This window comes from Ovis aries, chromosome 2, assembly GCF_016772045.2.
Source record: "Ovis aries strain OAR_USU_Benz2616 breed Rambouillet chromosome 2, ARS-UI_Ramb_v3.0, whole genome shotgun sequence".
Classification (NCBI taxonomy): Eukaryota; Metazoa; Chordata; class Mammalia; order Artiodactyla; family Bovidae; genus Ovis; species Ovis aries.
In genome coordinates this window covers 52,920,509-52,941,565 of record NC_056055.1, presented here as the reverse complement: position 1 = coordinate 52,941,565, position 21,057 = coordinate 52,920,509, and the positions used below count along the sequence as shown (strand labels likewise).

The following is a 21,057-nucleotide window of genomic DNA, read 5'->3' as shown; positions in this document are numbered from 1 at the left end:
TGTTTATTTCATTTCGCTTAAGTGATTATTTTATAAAGGCTCTGTGTTGAGTGGGTGCTGGCGATAGACGAGAGGGACAATATCTGTCCTTGAGGAATTCTGATGAAGGATGGAAACAGAATAGGAAGCACAATTAAACTGTAGAGGTGGCAGTTGTACGGCACTGGCCTTTGAGAGGAGCACCTAAACAGAGCAGAATGTCAGAGAAGGAGAGCTAACACAGTGTACATTTAAGCACAGTCTAGAAAAATGTTAGAGGAGTAGGCTTTGTGGAGACTCGTAAAAAGAACATTGTAGGCTCGTACAATAGTCTGTACAAAACCGCAAAGGCACAGAGTATCCTGATGCTTTCCAGAAACTGCAAATAATTTACTATAGCCATTGTAGAACATGGATGGAACCATTAAAGGATTTTAATTAGGGAAATTGCATTTTTTGGTTTGTAACGGGCTTGTTTTGATTTGCATTTTAGAAAGATCACAGGTTGTTTGAATGGAAGGTAGATTAGAAAGGATGTCTCCCTGGAGGTCAGGAGACCACCATGATCAGAGAGTCATTGGAATAAAAATAGTAGTTGAAGCTATGACTGGGTGAGAACATCCAGGGAGAATGTGTAGAGTTATAAAGGGAACAAGGGACAGAGCCCTGGGGATACAGTGATTGAAGGGTGAGCAGAGCAGTCCTCAACGGAAACTGAGAAAAATCAGCCAAGGAAACAGAGGAGAAACCAAGAGAGAGTGAAGTCATAGGAACCAAAGAAGGAGAAAGTTTCAAAAAGAGATTCAACAAATGAGTTCTGAAAACAAATCACTAGGATGAAGGCTGAAAATCCCCAAAGCAGCATTTGGGAGTGATGAGGGCAGAAGGCAGAGCTCAGAGGGTTTGGAAGGAAAGGGGCGATAAAGCAGAGGAGAGATCGATTACGGGGAATTTGCTGCCTGTGGCCTTAGGGCTTCCCTGGTGGCTCAGGCAGTAAAGAATCCGCCTGCAATACAGGGGACCTGGGTTCCATCCCTGGGTCGGGATGACACCCTGGAGAAGGAAATGGCAACCCACTCCAGTATTCTTGCCTGGAGAATTCCATGGACAGAAGAGCCTAAAGAGTCCGACAGACTGAGTGACTGACACTTTCACTTTCAGCCTTAGGTTGGTCCTTTGGCTTCTCAAAGGGGTTGCTGCTGCTGCTGCTGCTGCTGCTAAGTTGCTTCAGTCGTGTCCAACTCTGTGCGACCCCAGAGACGGCAGCCCACCAGGCTCCCCCGTCCCTGGGATTCTCCAGGCAAGAACACTGGAGTGGGTTGCCATTTCCTTCTCCAATTCATGAAAGTGAAACGTGAAAGTGAAGTCGCTCAGTCGTGTCCGACTCTGCGACCCCATGGACGGCAGCCCACCAGGCTCCTCCATCCATGGGATTTTCCAGGCAAGAGTACTGGAGTGGGGTGCCATTGCCTTCTCCACTCAAAGGGGTTAAAACCCATAAATGGTGTTATACGTGCTGTTTGGGAGATGGCAGTATATCAGATGACTTCAGGCTCCTAAACACACATGGAGGAACTGCCCCAGAAATGCAAGAAGGTCTCTAGGGCAGAGGGGGCTCAGAAATGGCAGGGATTAGCCAGAGTCTTCTGAACCCACCCTCTTCTCAGACTGCAGTGCCTGCTGGGTATATCTGGGCCCAGACAGTACTTGGCTGGCACTCTGAGGACAAGGTCAGTCCTGATCAGATATGGGAGGAGAGGCTTTAAAAGTGTTTTTGCTATCAGATAAGACTTTTCATAATAATATAAGACTTTTGTTCCATAAATCTCCAGTGACCTATCATAGGGCTTTTCTTTTTGTTCTGCACAACTTTTTTGTTTTCAATCAAAAAATGATGAATTCATGAATGACAAAAGAAGTGAGATCTCTTTGAGATTCTGAGCAGCAGAATCTAGATTTTGAAAGGATTTTGTCTAGTCTGGAAAAAAACGTTTTGTTCTTTCAAGGACCAATATGAACTTTGATATGTAAGTGTTCTTCTTGATTTGGGATATTTATTAATAATTGATTGCAAACTCAGAATGAGTCAGCAGTTAGGAAGGTATTCTAAAAAGTTAAAATGGCTGGATTCATTTGTAGACTCCAGAAGGGAGGAGTTGATAGTCCCCTCCGCTCCTGTGAACCTTAGGGCCCACCTGGGCTTCTGGGCGCTCCATTTTAAGAGGGCACTGAGGGACTGGGGCTCTGTTGCCTGCAACATGGACTTGAGTGAATTCGATCTCTATCTCCAGTGTTTCTAAGGGCTGTCTCAAAGAACAGGAGAAACCTTGTCCCCTGTACTCCCAGAGGGTAGAAATAACACCCGCTCCCCACTGGAGTCACCCCTCCCCCTTCCCCAGTCTTCCTCCTCTGCCTCAAACCTACCCTGAGAACTCAGCAGGGAGGATTTTTAAAAGAGTAGGAATAGACTAATTCAAACGTACTCCGTATAGCATGTACAGTAAGGCTGAGGTTGGGAGGGCCTAATCTGACAGCCAGGGTCAGCTCAGGCTTGAAATTTGATATTTAAATAAGTGGAGAGGATGAAGGCATTCCCAGCCAGAAAAGCAATGGGAAAGGGGTGGTGGGAAGAGCCGTGTCAATGGGGAGGGTAGCGCATTTGCCACAGGTGTGGCCACCAACTTGCCTGAGATTAGACTTTGTTCTATGGGCTGCAGAGCCACAGGAAATAGAACTGGTGTTCTAGGAAGTGAGCTGGTCCGTGTAAGATTTGGATGCAGCGAGACCATACTGAACCAAGGGTGACAGTGAGGATTCATTCATGTCTTTTATTCAGTACCTACCTTATACCAAGGTCTATTCTAGGCACTGGAGATACAGCAGGGAACAATTTAAAAATCCCTGCTTTTCCAGAACCCTAATAGGGAGTAATGGACAATAAACAAATAAGATAATTTCTGACAGTGAGAAATGGCTAAAAAGGAAATACAACAGGGTGTTGAGAGCATGACTTGCCCGAGGCACTGGGGCAATCAGAGAAGGTCTTGAGGAGAAGGTGGTGCTTGAGTTGATGCCTAGCTGATTTCAGGCAGAAGGAACACAAGACCCCAAGATGTTAATGAGCTTGACATGTTTAAGGACCAAAGAAGGTATGACTGGAGCATAGTGAGCAAGGGAGATTGACAAGGGCTGTTCGCTAAGCCCTGACTGGGACTGGCAGGAGAGTATAGTCTGAAAATGTCTCCTGAGAGTGGTTCTGAAACACCTGCCTTATGGGGTTGTGGTCCCCATCCCCTTAAGACTCGCCGAAGTAAATAAATGCGGAAAGACAAGGAGCAGGAAAACCCAGCCTGATACCATTTCCTGTGTGGTGCGATGTGGCAGAGAGAACATTAGTCCCAAAGCCAAACTCTGACTTAGGCAGAATTCTAGCTGTGTCACTTCCTAGTTGTGTGACCTTGGGCAAACGACTTAATCTCTAAATTTCCAATACCCAGGTCTTATAACAATGGATACTAATTCCTGCTTCAGAGCTGTTGAACCCAGGGTGCGAGTGAGCCACACCCAGGGTTTCAGGTGATTGGGTGGTTATAGCGCCACCTTGTGTTTATTCGGGTGTTGACAGTGCGCGGTGTTTAATTAGAAGCACAGCCCATACGCAAAGACTTTGCCTCTGTGCGGTGTTGTGGAGTGTTCTGTTTAGTTCTGAGACACATGTTTTGTGGGACACGGACTAGAAGATTGGCTGAAAGAACAGGAGAGGACCAACCTTGGGAAACACGCCTCTGTGTGGAGGGAGCAGATACGGACTCTGGGGTTCCAATGCTAGGATCAGTGAAAGAGTATGACTGGGGTAGATTGGGTGACAGGAAGCTGATTCTGGCAGCAAGTAAAGAAATATTTTATTATGGTTAGATCTGATCAAGAATGAAATATGTGGGCTGTAGTTGAGGAGGGGATGATGGGTGAAAGCTTGAAGTAAATTGACATCTTGACACTGAAAGTATGTGACTGACTCCAGGCCTTTAGACCTTAGATACAGAGGAGGAAACAGTGACCCACTCCAGTATTCTTGCCTGGAGAATCCCAATGGACAGAGGAGCCTGGCGGGCTACAGTCCTTGGGGGTCGCAAAGACTCGGACGTGACTAAGTGACTGACGCTTTCACTTTCACAAAGAAAATGGTGGTTCTGTCATTGGCATAAATGGAAATCATCAGGAGAATGAATGAGGTATTTTAAATAGCAAATTTTAATTGGAAACAGAAACCTAAAGCAGAATGATCTAGAGATAAGAGAAAGGTTGAGGCTAAAGCCATGGGTTCAGAAGTCACCTATATGACTGTCTGAATAGAACAATGCAGGGAAGAAAGTGTAAAGGCAAATATAAGAAATGAGCCTTAAGATGCACCCACATCTGAAGTCAAGAAAAAGAAGAGAGGGCTGAACAGCCAAGAGACAAGTCAATGTTATGAAAACACCAGGAGAAGATGGGAGAAGCAGTGGCACATTCCACAGTCAATTACCCCTACCCTACTCAGCTCCTCCAGCCCAGGTCCTGCCCCTCTCTTACTCTCCCTGGTGAGCATCATCTCCTGACTGCTTCTTTGCTTCCTCTCATGTGATTTCAGTGTTTGATTCCTTCTCCATCCCTGTTGCCACAGGGGGTGGTGCTGAGAGCCGACCGGTCCTTCGCTACAGCAAGGAGCAGAGGCCAACCACGCTGCCCATCCAGCCGTTCGTGTTCCAGCACCACTTCCCCAAGCAGCTGGCCAAGGCCCGGGCCCTGCACAGCCTTTCCCAGCTCTACAGCCTCTCGGGCTGCAACCGTGCACCGCAGCCTGCCCCCGCAGCTGCCCCCGCTGCTCAAGGCCCAGGCCCAGCTCCTTCAGGGGAGCCACAGGTGCCCACCCACAGGGGTGCCAGGAAAGCCAGGCCTGAGCCAGAGACCTCGCGGCCGTCGCCCCTGGGCAGCTACTCCCCCATCCGGAGTACTGGCCCCTTTGGGCCCAGCACCGACTCTTCGGCCTCCACTTCGTGCTCCCCTCTCCCAGAGCAGGCCACAGCCACAGAAAGCCCACCTCCATGGGGCCTTTCCTGTCCTCCTGCTGTCCGGCCTGCCGTCTCCCAGCAGCCGCAGAAGGAGGATCCGAAGATACTGACCTTGGCTGAGTACCGGCTCCATGGGACAGGAAGTTTGCCTCCTCTGGGCTCCTGGAGATCTAGCCTCAGCCGAGCGGAGAGCCTGGTCCGGGGAGGTGGCGAGGGCAGCATGGCTTCCAGGCCCAGTAATGGTATGAAGCTCACTGCCCATCCCCCTTTCCTACCCTAGGCAGTCTACCTCCCCTTTGAATGATTTCCTGTACTCCACATGGGGTCACAGGTTACAGTTTGCCCATCTGTAGCTAATATCCCAACCCTGGGTTTTATACAGGCCCACTGGGTGGGTATGAAATGCTGTCTTTTAACTATTTCCTGTCTCTTCTGCTAATCTCTCCTGATTTCAGCCAACCATCTATCCCCTCAAGCACTCAAGTGGCGAGAATACAGGAGGAAGAACCCTCTAGGACCCCCTGGTTTGTCAGGGAGCCTAGACCGAAGGCCACAGGATGCTCGGCTGGCCCGAAGGAACCCCATCTTTGAGTTCCCCGGCTCCCTCGGTGCTGCTGGCCATCTGAACTGCCGGCTGAATGGTGTGTGGGCCAGGTCCCCAGAAAACCCAGGGCAGGCTCTGCTACAGCCGGGAGGGAAGGGGTCAGTCCCAAAAGAACACATCTCAGAGGACATGAGGCACAGAATTGAGCTGCCACTCAGGGAGACAGTTGCTTGGGATTGATTTTTCTCTTCTTTCCAGGTCAAGTAGTGAAGCCGTTACCACTAACCTGCCCTGACTTCCAAGACCCTTTCTCCTTGACTGAGAAGCCCCCCGCTGAATTTTGCCTGTCCCCAGATGGCAGCTCAGAGGCTGTATCCATTGATGTGCTTCAGAAAAAAGGTGAATATCATTCCTAGCTCAAGACTGAAAATCTGCTGTTACTACCTTTTTATGCCTGTGGCCCAACTATCTAGCCCTTCAGAATATTTCCCTGTCTTAGAACTCCAAGTGCTGGGAGGGAATTAGCACAAGCTAATTTGGGCCAAGAGGCAGAAGTCTGTACTATGGATCATGAGTATCTGCAAGTGAACAACAGTCATTTATCAGATGCTTAAGACTCAGTCTTCCTTCTCTTCCCTCAGGGAGCTATGTGTAGGGAGGGAGACTCCTGTGTGCTATACCAGGGGAGCTCAAGTGCTACAGGATAAGGTGGCTTGGATAAGCCTGATCATAACATCTAATCTGATAAGGACTGACAGAAAACCAGTCTATTTAGCAGAGCCATTTAAATGAGATGATAAGGAGAAGATTGAGCATAACTGTGGGCTGAAGAGAAGGAGCTTGTGAAAGGGAGAAAGATGAAGCTGAAGTCCCTTGCAGAGGCAGAGCAGAGGACTCAGAGCATCGAGAGGGAAGAACCTTAGGCAAGAAGGGGAATGGCCACCTTCCTCCAAGACGGAAAGGGAGTAAGGGAGGGCAGGTAGGAAGGAGGATAGATGTGATGTCTTTTGGATGGAGAGGGAAGTTGAATTCATTACCAGTGGCCTCTGTTCTCTGAGTGAAGTAGAACCAAGGGCTTGAGAAGAGGGATAAAGATTTGGCATGGCAACCTGAGGGCATAGCAGAGGGTGCTGCAAGGCACACATCAAAGAAGTGCCCTTCCCAGGCCCTAGGTGAACAGCTTTGGACTTTCTCCAACAGCAGCCAATAGCCTAGTTTCTCAAAGTGGAGAGGATGGAGAGTTAGACTGATCCAGGCTTGAAGTAAAAGGGCAAGGAAGTGAGTACTTTGAGTGTCTTAATGGAATCATTGGGGTGGGTCTTGGCAGAGAGGTTAAAACAGGAAGGACTTGAGAACTGAGCAAAACCAGGAAGAAGCCAAGGCCTGTGGTACCTATGCAGGGACAGAGAGAGAGAGAGAGAGAGAGAGAGAGAGTGTGTGTGTGTGTGTGTGTGTGTGGGCCCTCCCCGCTGAGGGCCCACTCCCAGCCAGCTTGCTTGGGGACTCACTTAGGGACCTGGTGCATCAAATTCTCACTTGCAGGGCTGGTGAAAGCTGTCAACACTGCTGTGGACCTCATTGTGGCCCATTTTGGCACAAGCCGGGATCCCGGAGTCAAGGTAGGCGAGAGACTGGAGAGCTGAGCTCCGTCCTGCTGACCGTCACCTATCCTATGCTGCCCCCGTCCCTTGCTCTCCTGCCCCCAGAACTCAGAGCTGGGTCCTCAGGGACGGGGACCACAAGAGAAGTACTGTAAGGACTAAGGCAGTCAGAAAGGACCCAGGTTGCAGGTAATTCCCTGTACTTCCCTGCTGCATCCACAGGCAAAGCTGGGGAACAGTTCTGTGAGCCCCAATGTGGGCCACCTGGTTCTGAAGTACCTGTGCCCTGCGGTGCGGGCTTTGTTGGAGGACGGACTCAAGTCTTTTGTGCTGGACGTCATCATTGGGCAACGTAAGAACACACCGTGGAGTGTGGTGGAGGCCTCCACACAGCTAGGTCAGTGCTGGTGGCAAGGGAAGAAGCTCAAACTGAATTTTCAGGGTTCCAAAGATGGTGACCTCCAACTCTGGCTTCCTCCCAGGCCCATCCACCAAGGTTTTGCATGGCCTGTACAACAAAGTCAGCCAGTTCCCAGAGCTCACCAGTCACACCATGCGCTTCAACGCCTTCATCCTCGGCCTGCTCAAGTGAGTGTGTGGAAATCTGCAGCCCACCAGCCCCCTCCCCTGGGCCCCAGCACCTCTGAAGAGCCAGCGCCCTAGACTGAGTCAGAAAGGATGAATCTGCAGGATCTGTGGCCAGGCTCAGGCCCACTTTCTCCCCACCTTGCTACAGCCTCTCTTAGTGGGTCACAGGCTTCCCACCAGACCCATGACTCTGATCACCAATACAGGCTTCTGCTTTTATAAATCTGTAATCTGGCTCATTTGGAAATTAATCTGGTTCTCAGTCTCCATGGGTATTGTAACCCTGAATCTCTCAGTTCCAGCAGTGCTTCTGAGTCCTGCTTGACCCAGTCCACCTGGGCACGTATATCATAGTATCCTTCTTTCTCGAGTATGAGCCAGGGTCATCCCCTCTGGCCCTGAGCTGCCCTGTCCTCTCATCAGTAGCTGCCCTGACTTCTTCAGTCATGGGCAAGTCAACTCCATTCTAAGAAGTGATTGGCTTGTGAATCACCCCCGCCTGCATCCCCTCTGAGTTTCTAGAACCATGTAACGTGAAACTAGCCCTGACACAGAAGGGAGATGTTCACCTGTACTTCTGCTGTATGTCTGACCCCCCGTACCTTTGTACCTCACGGTCTGGCTATAGCCGCACAAGACTCAACTCTTCACCTCTCTCCCTGCAGCATCCGGTCCCTGGAGTTCTGGTTTAATCACCTCTATAACCACGAAGGTAACACTCAGAACCCTGCTCTGTCTTGCCAACTCAATACAGGCCAGTCCTGGGAGGATCAAAAGGGGGCGGCGGCACTGCTGTCTTTGCAGAATCTAGAGGTGGGGAGGAGAACCACACAAGCTTTCATCTTGAGGCTTGGGCTTCTACCCGAGTCCTTTCCCAGCCTCTGCTATGTTAGAGCCTGGGAGCCAAGAGGATACTCAGGCAATCTGGAAGTCAGGGTGGCGAGGAGCTTCTCCTCTGAACTCGAGGTTGCTGCTTAAGCTGATGGAGCGTGTGCACCGCACAACTTCCAGAGGCATTGTTCACACCACAGTGCAGCTCAGTGCGCAGTACACAGCCTGCCCAGCAGTATGCGATGGCTCTGCCCAGCTTGCCTTTCCCAGGCCCACCCCAGGCCAGGCTCTGCTTCTCTATGTGGCTCAGTCCCTCTCTCTTTCTCCCCTAGATATCATTCAGACCCACTACCAGCCGTGGGGCTTTCTGAATGCAGCGCATACAGTGTGCCCTGGCCTCTTCGAGGAGCTGCTGCTGCTGCTCCAACCCTTGGCCCTCCTGCCCTTCAGCCTAGACCTGCTGTTCCAACACCGGCTGCTGCAGAGTGGCCAGCAGCAGCGGCAGCACAAGGAATTGCTGCGAGTGTCCCAAGACCTGCTATTGTCCGCCCACTCGACCCTGCAGCTGGCCCGCTCCCGCGGCCAGGACGGCCCCGGAGATGTGGACAGGGCGGCCCCTGGGGAGCGGGTGAAGGGTGTGGGTGCCCCAGAAGGTGGAGAAGAGGAGGAGGAAGAGGGGGAGACAGAGGCGGCCGGGAGCTCAGGGCGCAGCAGGTGGGCCCGAAGTGGGCAGGCTGGCTGGTGGTACCAGCTCATGCAGAGCTCCCAGGTCTACATCGACGGCTCCAGCGAGGGCTCTAGGTTCCCCCGAGGTAGCAGCACTGGTAGCAGCAGCGAGAAAAAGAAAGGGGCAGGAGGCGTGGGGCCACCCCCCCGAGAGGGAGTCGTGGAGGGAGCGGAGGCCTGCCCTGCCCCTGAGGAGACCCTCGGCCGGGAGAGGGGCTGGCCTTTCTGGATGGGGAGCCCCCCTGATTCTGTACTGGCGGAGCTGAGGCGGAGCCGGGAGAGGGAGGGGTCTGCTGCCCCCACAGCCGAAAATGAGGAAGGAGCATCTGAACCTTCACCAGGGGGCATCAAGTGGGGACACCTCTTTGGGTCCCGGAAGGCTCAGCGGGAGGCCCGACCCACAAATAGGTAAGAGGTGGCCCCTGGTGGGGACTAGGGAGTGGAGAGCCTGCTCTAAAACTGGCACAGATGGAGCCAGAGCCCTGGCCACTGTCCCCTAGGCTGCCCTCGGACTGGCTCAGCCTGGACAAGTCTGTGTTCCAGCTCGTGGCGCAAACAGTGGGTGCCCGCCGGGAGCCAGAGCCCAAGGATGGTCTGCAGGAGCCACCCTCTCCAGGCCTGCCTTCCAAGCCTCCATGGTGAGACGGGGAGACCGGAGGGTTGAGGGGCTGAGGCTGGCTCGGGATGGGCTTTCTCTGACCTCCATTTGTTGTCTCCCCAGTGAGGTGAAGGCGCTGTGCCACCATCTGGCCACAGGCCCTGGACAGCTGAGCTTCCGAAAGGGAGACACCCTGCGAGTGCTGGGGCCAGCCGGGGCGGACTGGCTGCGCTGCAGCCGCGGCTCAGACACCGGCCTGGTGCCCCTGGCCTACGTGACTCTGACCCCAACTCCAAGTCCAAGCCCTGGAAGCAGCCAGAACTGAGGCCCTGTGCATGCTGGCGGCCTCAGGGACCCTCACAGCCCCCAGGCTCATTGCCTAAGAGCGCTTCCCAAGCCGTCTGGCCTGGTTACACAGAGTAGACCGAGAGCTGGGGGCCACATATCCCTGTGCTCAGTATTAATTACTCCCCATTACCTGTCCCAGTGACCTCGTCAGGACCTTCCCCCAGGAGAGGAGGGAAGGGATGTAGCACTGGGCTGCCAGAGTCTCCCCAGCCAATCTGGCCAGTCCTCCCATGGGTGCAGACAGGTACTTCCCTGTGGAGGGAGGTGACCAAAAGGCCCACTTGCAGGGTTCCCTCAGCCAGGTGGTGAGGAGGTTATGTGACAGTATTGGGGCCAGTTCCCTAAGCCCCCAGCTGTAAATAGGCTGTGGCCAGTGCCTGGCGGTCAAGGAGGGAGGAGGAGCCCAGGCCTCTGTTTATGTATTTATTTATTTATTTATTACACCTATTAATAAAAAAGGTGCTCGGCCTCCAAACTGTTCTCTCTTTGTGCTTCCTCCTGCCAACCTGCCTTTCTTCTTTCCAAAAGGATGGCTGGGATAGGATGACAAGGGAAGAGAGAACTTAAATGCCAGGTACCTACACCAGGAGCTGCTTCTGGAGGGCGCTGAGAGCCAGAGCATCCTGGGTGAGATGCCCATACGTGCGGCCGAACTGGAACTTATACCCTGTGTGGCCGAAAGAGTCTGTCATCTGTAGCCAGAGGCACAGAAAAGTTATTTCTCAGCCAGTTACCCAGAAGTTATCCTCCAAACTCTGGTCCTCACTCCCCACTAGGAGCTATGTCAGTTCCTTTTCTGCCAGTGATAAAGCCAAACCTCATGATCCAAGGACCCCTCCCTGTATCTACTAGTTCCCATCCCCCAAACCACCTCCATCTATCACTCACTCACACTCACACACACACACACATACACACAAATATCCCAGTCCCCAAAGCCTCCCTCCTGGGCCATCCTCACCTGGGACATAGCCCCCGTATTTAGGTAAAAGGCCCAGGCGCTGAGGGTAGGTCCGGGACAGTGCGGGGAGATGCTTAGGATCCTTCTGGGACCTGCCCGGTGACTTCATCTTTCCAAACTCCTGCAGCGCCTGGTTGCTGAGCACAGGAAAGCTGGAGCCGAAGAGGAAGCGAGCACGGGGCACATAACCAGTGAAGCCTGGGGGGCGGGAACACTCAGTCGGTACCTTCTGGGCACATCCCCAAGCCTTTGGTCATTGCCCACATCCTCTCACCTGACATGAAGAACTTGCGAGGGTCTCTGTCATCCATGGAATAAGGCGAAGCCTTGTGAGGAGATTGATAGAGGAGAAACGGCAAACAAATTCAGCCCCTGGGTTATAGCACAAGCTCCCAGGGAAGTGGGGCTAGTGGTCTGGCCCTGTACCCACAGCCAGCCTACACATGGCCACCACAGGCCTGGCCGCACAGAGGTAGGGGCTCCCCGCTCCCACCACTGGATTCTGCCTCATCCTTCTCCATCTCACTTGTTCTGCCTCCTGCCCCAGCTCCGGCTCCTTTTCTGCCTCCAGCTCTGCCCCCGGCTTTGGCTCTTGGTCTTTCTCCACGTCTTTTTCTCCCTTGGCCTCTTCGGGCAGCTCCTGACTCCCCTGTCCTCCGCTCCACTGAGTAAAACCATTCAGAGCCTCAGCCCAGACCTGGCTGCAGTTCTTGGCAAAGATGAACTGTGCCTGTGGCACAAAACCTAGGTGGGCAGGGGACAAAGGAGATGCATTAGAGCGTGGGGCCCGTGTTCTGGGATGGGGGACCCTGTTCATACCCGTATCCGAACCTGTGTACCCGGGGACCATGCTGGAGCTGAGCCTTTCGTGTCCACGCCTGACAGGCAGGCTTCTCCTGCGAGGCTTGGGGGATCTTGGAGGCCGAATGGGAGGCAGAAGTGTGCGGTGGGCGGGGGGCCAGGCGAGGCCAGGAGAGCCGCGAAGTAGCTGCCCAGTCATCGCTCCGTAGGTCTGGCCCATGCTGAACCGAAGTAGTGGGCAGTGTCCAGTGTACCTGCAGCACAAGTCTCACCTGCTCACCTCCAGAGTCCCCCTGCCTCACCATCCCCAGACAGAGGAGCAGAGACCGCTGAGGCCCTGATCATTTCTGGACTCTGCTGTGTGTATATTTGGAGCAGGCATTTCTTAGTTCTCTGTCTGGGTTTTCAACCTTCCCCTCGGCTGTTACCCTGTTGCCATGGAGAGTACAACACAAAGCTTCACAGCAGGCCCGGTTCCTACTATTCCTTTGCTTTTCCTTTTCCATCCAACATCATAGATAACCCATCCATAAGCTGCCCATACCACAATGTCCACTTGGCCCCCAAGGCCGAGGTGGCACAACTCTATATCCTTATTACCCCTCCTCCCAGAAGCAAACGGGTATGCTCTTACCCTGGGATATAATGAGGGTTCTGGGGGTTCAGTCCTGGTATGAAGGTGCTGGCCATAGCCATGGGGACCCTGGCAGTTCCTTTGGTTTCTCCTTGAGCTCAGCCTCTGGGCTGTGTGTACTGACGGTGTCCAGGGCTGGGAGGCTGAGCCAGCGGCAGGAGGCGGGGCTCAGAGGGGAGAAGGGGGCGGGCCCTGGTGTGATGACGGCCAGGGCCAAGACCAGCAGACCAGGAGAGCAGAGGCTCGCTGGTCTGTCTGCTCCTGAACAAATGCAGTCCTGCCACCTGGGGGCAGGGAGAAGGCTGAGTACAGACAGCCTCCCCGCTGCAGGACGGAAGGAAGCCCTCGAGTGGGAGGCAGGGGAGCAAAACCTGATAGATCCATTGCGCCATTCCTAAGCCCCTCTCTGAGCACCTATCTGAGGAGATGTGGATTCTCCTCTCTCTCAGTCTTGGTTGAAGGTGATTTCCTAGGAAAGCCCAGAGGGGAGGTGATAGGGGATAAAGGAACCAAAAGACCTCTAAGCAGTGACATTTAGTACCTCTGAAGCCTCCTATCCTCATTTATAAAATGCAGGTACTACTACTCACCCTGCCACTGTTGCGAGCCTCAGATTAATGTATACAAACATGCTTTGTAACAATAAAAACCATGAAGCCAGAGTGGTGGGGTAGGGGAAAGGGCATGGGTGTGAGGTCAGGCAGCCATGAGCTCCTAATAGTTAGCGGCCTTTAACTGTAAGCAGGTGGCTCCCTCTGAACCTAAAATCCCTAAACTCTTAACAGGAAAGCTAAAATAGTCTAGCCTACCAAGATGCTGTTAAGAATACAGTCAGTCACCGCAGCACTGTTGACTATAGCCAGGACATGGAAGCAACCTAGATGTCCATCAGCAGATGAATGGATAAGAAAGCTGTGGTACACACACACGATGGAATATTACTCAGCCATAAAAAAGAATGCATTTGAATCAGTTCTAATGAGGTGGATGAAACTGGAGTCTATTATACAGAGTAAAGTCAGTCAGAAAGAAAAATACTGATACAGTGTACTAACACATATATATGGAATTCAGAAAGATGGTAATGATGACCCTATGAGAGAGCAAAAGACACAGATGTAAAGAACAGTCTTTTGGACTCTGGGAGAAGGTGAAGGTGGGATGATTTGAGAGAATAGCACTGAAACATGTATATTATCATATGTGAAATAGATCGCCAGTCCAGGTTTGATGCATGAGACAGGGTGCTCAGGGTTGGTGCACTGGGATGACCCTGAGGGATGGGATGGGGAGGGAAGTGGGAGGGGGGCTCAGGTTGGGGAACACATGTACACCCGTGGCTGATTCATGTCAATGTATGGTAAAAACCACTACAATATTGTAAAGTAATTAGCCTCCAATCAAATTAATTTTTAAAAAAAAAGAACACAGATAGTGTGTGTGAAAAGACTTACCCCATCACCTGGCACACAGCTTCTAAAACTTAATTTCATTTCCAACTGTTTAGTATTATCTCTAAATTTCTAATACAAAGGGGAGATCAGTGAATGGTTAGTAAATTCAGTGGATACAGGTTTCCTCAATGTGGGAGTTCAGGGGAAGGAGATATGAAGGTAATGTTAAAACTAGGAGGCAAATTAGAATTTGTTACCAAAACCATTCAGATTCTAAGAGAAGTACAGACCAAGAAAAAGGGATCTGGGGGATGCTACCTTTCCAGAAGGCAAAACCTCTGCCCTCCTCCCCTCCCCGCCCCCACTGCCAGTGCCAGGGCTGACGAAGCACGTGTCACTGACTTCCTCAGCTTGCACAAGAGCACTGGCACCAAAGAATAAATTTCACGTTCTTCACTGTTCTGCCAAGGACAACCTTGGTATGTGTCATGAGAGCTAGAATTGTAGGGGGCGTGGCTCACCGGAAGTATGCTGGAGTGAGGGAGGGAGCTGAAGGCAGAGCCTAGAATAGCAGAAGTATGTCAAGGCTAACAACCTGGATTCTGTAACAGACACTGTTGGTTGCACACTTCATACCTATTCCCTATCCCCATCTCCCTTCTTCCTAACAGGACTTCAATTTTGTTCTGCCAAGCAGTCAGGAGCTTCAGGGAAGCTCAGAACCAGCCATAGGAATGAGTTGATTAGTCTAAGCCCATCACAGTGGTCCCATTTCCCTTGCCAATGATTGGTTAGGTTTGGGCTTGTGGCAATCTGAACAATATGAGGGCAAGTCTGCTGGGATGAAGGAGGGTCCTAGGGAAAGTTTCTTTGCTCTTAAAAAAGATGCACAACAAATTAGAGAAAGAGAGATGGACAAAAAGGAATGTCTTTTCCTGCCTTGAGAAATTCTGTGAATATGATGTTGGAACTTTGGCAGGAATCATAAATCTTGCGGAAAGCTAAGCTAACCTCCAGATAAAGCCTTAATCCATCAAGGGGGGATGGTAGAATAGAAAGGCCTAGATCCTTGATGGTAATGTAGAGTCTCAGAATTAACCATCCTTCTTATGAAGTGATTTCATTATTGTTAAGGCCACTTCCAACTTCTCTTTCACTTAGAGTCAAAGGTATCATAATATAAAACAAAATGAAAACACTAGTTCAAATCCTAGTCACTAGAGATACAGACCCTGGCTAAATTCATTTCATCAGACCCCAGTATTCTCATCTATAAAATGGTAAGCTAATGTTACTACCTCATTGAGTAGGATAAGGTAGCTGAATCATGCATAATGAAAAAGAATCAGCAAAAGAGCCCCAGAAGGAACCAATAAAATAGGAGAATCAAAAAACTAAAGGAAGGGGAATTCCCTGGTGGTCCAGTGATTAGGATTCTGAGCTCTCACTGCTAAGGGCTTGGGTTCTACCCCCTGGTTGAGGGGCTAAGATCATGCAAGTGCACCCCCGAACCCCACAAAAAAAAAAAGAAACTAAATGAACAAAGTAATTCAAGATGGGATAATGGTATTATGGTTACATAGAAAATTACCTCAGAAGATAACACTAATGAAGTGTCATAATGCCTGCAATGTACTTTCAAATGGTACAATAAAAAATCATACTAAATAGTACAGTATAACCATACTATATCAAATACCACACCATACAATTTTTTATCAGAGAGAGACAGAACAAACATAACAAAATAACAATTGTTGAATTGAGCTGAGGGTATACAGTTATTCAGACTTCCCTGGTGGCTCAGCGGTAAAGAATCCACTTGCAATGCAGAAGTTGCTGGAGACGCAGGTTTGATCCCTGGGTTGGGAAGGTCCCCTGGAGGAGGGCATGGCAACACATTCCAGTATTCTTGACCGAAGAATCCCCATGGACAGAGGAACCTGGCAGGCTACAGTCCATGGGGTAGAAAAGAGTCAGACACGACTGAAGCAACTTAGCATGCACATACAGATGTTCACTGTGTATTCCTTCAGCTTTTCTGCATGTTTGGAATTTTTTCAAAATAAAGAGATAGTGGAAGAGACTATTTTAAAAGGAATAGGATATGAATATATCCATTTAACTGCTCTTCCTAAGGTCACACAAAAATTACCCATATTGAGGTTTCTAAATACTATTTCCAATGAAAAGGAATCATGAATCATTGGAAAAAATAACTGATAGCAGCTTCAGTCTAGCAATTCACAAAATGAGACTAGAACATTTTATTATATCAAAGAGCAAGAAACCTTAAGAGTCATGTCAAAAGGACTCAGAAGCCAACTTGAATGTGTCCAGTGGCCAAAATAGGACAGTTTAAAAATCAAAAACATTTTTTAATTGCCAGTGATTAAGACACATCATATATGTATTAAATTATGAGTTTATGATGATTCAAAAAAAAAACACCTCATTGGGCACTGTTGGAGGATGCTAGAGAACCAACTCACTACTTTAAAAGCTGGTAAAATAAAAGGGAAACAAGCTTTTTTATTTTTTATTTTTGCCTTTCCCATATGAATATGTCTCTGAATAACAAGTAGTTTAATGAGGAAAAGTTCTCAATCAGGAACAATTTTGCCCCCAGGGGGACAATGTCTAAATGACATTTTAGTCATCACAACTGGAGGAACTGCTACTGACATTCAGTGGGTCGAGGACAGGGATGCTGCTAAACATCCCTACAGTGCACCAGGACAGCCTCCTACTATAAAGAATCTCTACAGTCCAAAATGTCAATAACAGCAATTTTCCTCCAATTAAAAAATAAACTAATTTTTAAAAATATCAATAGTGCCACGTTTGAGAAACCCATCACAAAGACCACCACTGTATCTGTGTGTCTGCTCAGTCACTCAGTCAAATCTGTCTCTTTGGGACCCCATGGACTGTAGCCCACCAGGCTCCTCTGTCCTTGGGATTCTCCAGGCACGAATACTAGAGTGGGTTGCAATGCCCTCCTCCAGGGGATCTTCCCAATCCAGAGATCAAACCCAGGTCTCCCACATTGCAGGCAATTCTTTACCATCCAAGCCACTAGGGAAGTCCAACATTGTATATACATCATGATAAAAGTGTTAAAACCACCTACAAATTAGTTTTGCCAAAATAATAAAATATAAATCTAATTGTCTCTACACCTTTACTGGAAATACAGGGGACTGAAGAACATGCTAAAAGCTTAGCAAAATTCAGATTCTGAGAAACTCAATAAGGACAAATGACCCGGTTTCTTGGAAAAAAATGGAGGAGGGGAGATAATGGATGGAGTTAAAGGTTTAAGAGACATCAGCCTCAAAGTATGGACCTTATTTAGATTTTGATTCAAATTAACAATTTGGGGAACTTCCCTGGTGGTCCAGTGGCTAAGACTCTGCACTCCCAATGCAGGGGGCCCAAGTTTGATTCCTAATCAAGGAACTAGATTCCACATGCTGCAGCTAAAGACACGGCACACCTCAATGAAGACTGAAGATCCTGAGTGCCACAACCAAGACCTGGCACAGCCAAATAAATAAATATTTTTTAAATTATTTTTAAAAAACTAAATTAATTCAATGAGGAAAATATGAAAAGCTAGATGCTTGATGGTATTAAGCAATTTTTTTTTTAAGTATGACATAGTACTGTGATTTTGTTTTAAAGAAGAATCCTTATCTTTTAGAGGTAACACACTGAAATATTTATTGATTAAAAGACAATGTCAGAAATATGCACCAAATAACTAGGTGGGGGAGAAAAGCAGTAGTATAGATAAAACAAGATTGTCCATGAACTGATTACTGGAGAATCACTGGCATAGAAGATACAAAAAAGCAGATATTTTCACTTCTACCCAGTCATTTATGGTAACAGTATAACTGAGGCATGGGTAAGTGATTTTGAACAATGTTTCGCCAACAAAATGGTCTTACCCAAGGTAAATAAGGGTTCATTGTTCTATTCCTTCTTTTTTTCACATTTGAATTTTCCACCTTAAAAAGTTTGAAAAATGACAACAAAAGGATCTTCTAGCAGCCCAATTCAAGGAACATTTCAAGCTCATCTTAGCACACCTCTCTGCACTATTTAATACTGTTCATTATTCCACTTTTCCTAAACTCTCCATTCCTTAGATTCCACTTGCCACTATTTGTTATATCATTGGCAGTGAAAAGTATTCAGATATTTAGATGAATACACAGATATAGTGCTAGTTCAGTCACAGACTAGAGTTTCATATTATAATGTAAATATATGTCAGCTCTATTCTAAACAGCTTTATTATGACTTTAATTAAATAAAAAAGGCAAAATGTGTTTGTGTATACCCTATGTGTACTTCTTAAAATAGGTAAAGGTCCTGACCCTTTTATACAGAAGTTTGAAACTGAAGGTGGCTCAGATGGTAAAGAATTTGCCTGCAGTATGGGAGACCTGGGTTCGATTCCTAGGTTGGGAAGATCCCCTGGAGAAAAGGAACAGCTACCCACTCCAGTATTCTGGCCTGAAGAATTCTCTGGACAGAGGATCCTGGCAGGCTAAAGTCCATGGGGTTGCAAGGCAACTTTCAGTTTCACTTGAATTTGAAATTACATTATAAACACTTATACTTTATTCTAAATAAAGAATTTTATGCACCCTCAAAAGAATTATCTTCCTATATTTCAGCATGTTTCTTCTGTTTCCTTCACAGACTTCTCTTCGTCCACCTACACTTTATTACTATTGGTGTTCCCTAGAAGTCCATTATCAGCCTACATCTCCCTCCCTACTGGGATAATGGCATCCCCATTCATAGTTTTCTTTTCCATCACATGACCCCTTTGTTTATGACAATTACCTACCGCCCCCCAACCTGTCCTCCTCCTGTATTCTTTATCTCAGTTGATAGTCATCTAAGCAAGAAACTTTAAAATTATCCTGGATGATGCTCTTTCCCTCCCCAGGACTGACTGACTTTGGATACTAGTCTGTCAGCAAGTTTTCCCATTCTAGCTGAAGGTTTCTTCCTCCCCTTTTCTATTATCCCCATCCTAGTTCAGTCCCTCATCCTCTCCTCAATGAAGCATCATCAGCTCCTCCTTGTTAATCAGTCTTCCTGCCTCCATACAACCACCACAATAATCTGTCTAAATGGGCAACCTGGCTCCTCTGATTGGAATTACTATTACCAACTACGCATATTCTCAGACTTGGGTAAAGGGTCAGACGCGAGTAGATTAAAATATTATATTGTTTAAACAAAAGGAAGCATAAATTCCTAGTGTTTATTGGGCTTCCCTGGTGGCTCAGACGGTAAAGAAGTTGCTTGTAATGCTGAGACCGGGGTTCCATCCCTGGGTTGGGAAAATCCCCTTAAGAAGGAGGGAATGGCAATCCTCTCCAGTATTCTTGCCTGGAGAATTCCATGGACAGAGGAGCCTGCGGGGCAGGCTACAGTCATGGGATTGCAAAGAGTGGGACACGACTGAGTGACACACTTTCACTTTTCACAGATCTTAACTACAGAAAGCAAACTTACAAATGAAATAGGTTAGATGTTAACATTTAACGTGACAAATGAGCTTGTTTTGCTGAGACAAAATTGGCCTCTGGAGGAACGAATATGATGCATATGGCCTGTCTATACTGGCAGTGGAAGGGCTGTGAATCACTCTGGCTCTTTCTCCCACTTTGTGCGAAAACTTCCCTTGTACCGAGACAGCATCTGACCTTCTTTCGATCCTCCTGCACCGTTTATAATTTAAGACTGCTTTATTCTTTTCTCATTGGCTCTTAACAACTAAGTAGTGCGAGGCTCTCGCTCCATAAACATGGGATAAGACTCTGTTAGAAGGTAGTCACCCACACGGATGCCGACTGTGCAATTAATTAATTTTCTTTTTAGCTTACCACAGAAATAAAAATAGTACTTTAGAGTTTCTGAAAAGAATTCAGACTTGCTCCCTCAAGCTCTGTCGCAGACTGTTTCGCCCCAGGCCGGCAGCCTCCGCTCCTACCGGACTCCACTCCGCCGCTAGGTGGCAAGCGGCTCACCGACGCCCATCACCACTCTTCCCAGACCTGTCACCGGGATAGTGTGACGTCACCCAACCCAGGCGATGATTGGCTATACCGCCGATGACAGTGGGGAGGAGCCAGCGGAGAAGAGAAGCGTTGGGTACGGCGAGCGCACCGGGTCCTGGAACGGTGCGTGCGCACTCGAGACCTCGCGCCGCTCTAGAGGCCGGTGGCAGAACTTCCTGCCGCCTGAACCGGCAGACCCGATTCCTACGTACTGGGGGCGGTACCTGTCTAGAGGGGTCACACTGATAAGGGCCACACTGAGGGGAGGAGTCACGTTGAGAGGCGGGGTCACAATGGCTGGTGGAGTCACTCTGAGAGGTGGGGTCTCTCTGGGCAGAAGGAACACACAAAGGAGGGTTGTCACACTGAGGGGTTCTGGTACACACTAACAGTGGAAACAGTTTCAGACTTTATTTTGGGGGGCTCTAAAATCACTGAAGATGGTGACTGCAGCCACGAAATTAAAAGACGCCTACTCCTTGGAAGAAAAGTTATGACCAACCTAGATAGCATATTCAAAAGCAGAGACATTACTTTGCAGACTAAGGTCCGTCTAGTCAAGGCTATGGTTTTTCCAGTGGTCATGCATGGATGTGAGAGTTGGACTGTGAAGAAGGCTGAGCGCTGAAGAACTGATGCTTTTGAACTGTGGTGTTGGAGAAGACTCTTGAGAGTCCCTTGGACTGCAAGGAGATCCAACCAGTCCATTCTGAAGGAGATCAGCCCTGGGATTTCTTTGGAAGGAATGATGCTAAAGCTGAAACTCCAGTGCTTTGGCCACCTCATGCGAAGAGTTGACTCATTGGAAAAGACTCTGATTTTGGGAGGGATTGGGGCAGGAGGAGAAGGGGACGACAGAGGATGAGATGGCTGGATGGCATCACTGACTCGATGGACGTGAGTCTGAGTGAA

General features: G+C 49.0%; 2 protein-coding genes across 15 annotated transcripts in view; one reads left to right on the top strand and one right to left on the bottom strand.

The window, feature by feature from the left end:
- RUSC2 (RUN and SH3 domain containing 2) overlaps positions 1-10,741 on the top strand; it is a 63,220-nt gene extending 52,479 nt beyond the window's left edge. For 6 of the 9 annotated variants that reach the window (XM_027964445.2, XM_042243282.1, XM_060409247.1 and 3 more), the window contains 10 exons: positions 4,610-5,272; positions 5,486-5,671; positions 5,833-5,973; positions 7,117-7,193; positions 7,398-7,572; positions 7,658-7,763; positions 8,429-8,475; positions 8,927-9,728; positions 9,821-9,958; positions 10,042-10,741. In XM_027964445.2, the coding sequence (XP_027820246.2) occupies positions 4,610-5,272; positions 5,486-5,671; positions 5,833-5,973; positions 7,117-7,193; positions 7,398-7,572; positions 7,658-7,763; positions 8,429-8,475; positions 8,927-9,728; positions 9,821-9,958; positions 10,042-10,243 (2,537 nt within the window). In that variant the 3' untranslated portion in view covers positions 10,244-10,741. The remainder of the gene's footprint in view (positions 1-4,609; positions 5,273-5,485; positions 5,672-5,832; positions 5,974-7,116; positions 7,194-7,397; positions 7,573-7,657; positions 7,764-8,428; positions 8,476-8,926; positions 9,729-9,820; positions 9,959-10,041) is intronic. The other 3 variants (XM_042243284.1, XM_042243285.1, XM_027964449.2) reach the window with 1 other exon arrangement.
- On the bottom strand, positions 10,676-20,160 carry CIMIP2B (ciliary microtubule inner protein 2B). 6 transcript variants are annotated; one of them, XM_004004284.6, is made up of 7 exons: positions 19,972-20,160; positions 12,663-16,007; positions 12,059-12,282; positions 11,754-11,971; positions 11,502-11,553; positions 11,228-11,425; positions 10,676-10,933 (listed from the first exon to the last, which is right to left on the bottom strand). In XM_004004284.6, exons 2-7 carry the CDS (start codon positions 12,722-12,724, stop codon positions 10,845-10,847), a joined length of 843 nt encoding a protein of 280 aa, XP_004004333.2. In that variant the 5' UTR covers positions 12,725-16,007; positions 19,972-20,160; the 3' UTR covers positions 10,676-10,844. The 6 variants fall into 6 exon arrangements, with proteins under 6 accessions (XP_004004333.2, XP_060265248.1, XP_060265246.1 ...); XM_060409265.1 differs by having other exon boundaries at positions 10,676-10,799; XM_060409263.1 differs by having other exon boundaries at positions 11,754-12,282.
- Positions 20,161-21,057: the final 897 nt, after the last annotated feature.

Coding starts and splice junctions, on each gene's coding strand:
- CIMIP2B (XM_060409263.1), bottom strand. CDS start 12,724: ATGGCTATGGCCAGCACCTTCATACCAGGACTGAACCCCCAGAACCCT. Junction 11,554..11,753: donor TGGGGCAGGAGGCAGAACAA/GTGAGATGGAGA, acceptor TCTCCTCACAAG/GCTTCGCCTTATTCCATGGA. Junction 11,426..11,501: donor TCGCAAGTTCTTCATGTCAG/GTGAGAGGATGT, acceptor CCCGCCCCCCAG/GCTTCACTGGTTATGTGCCC.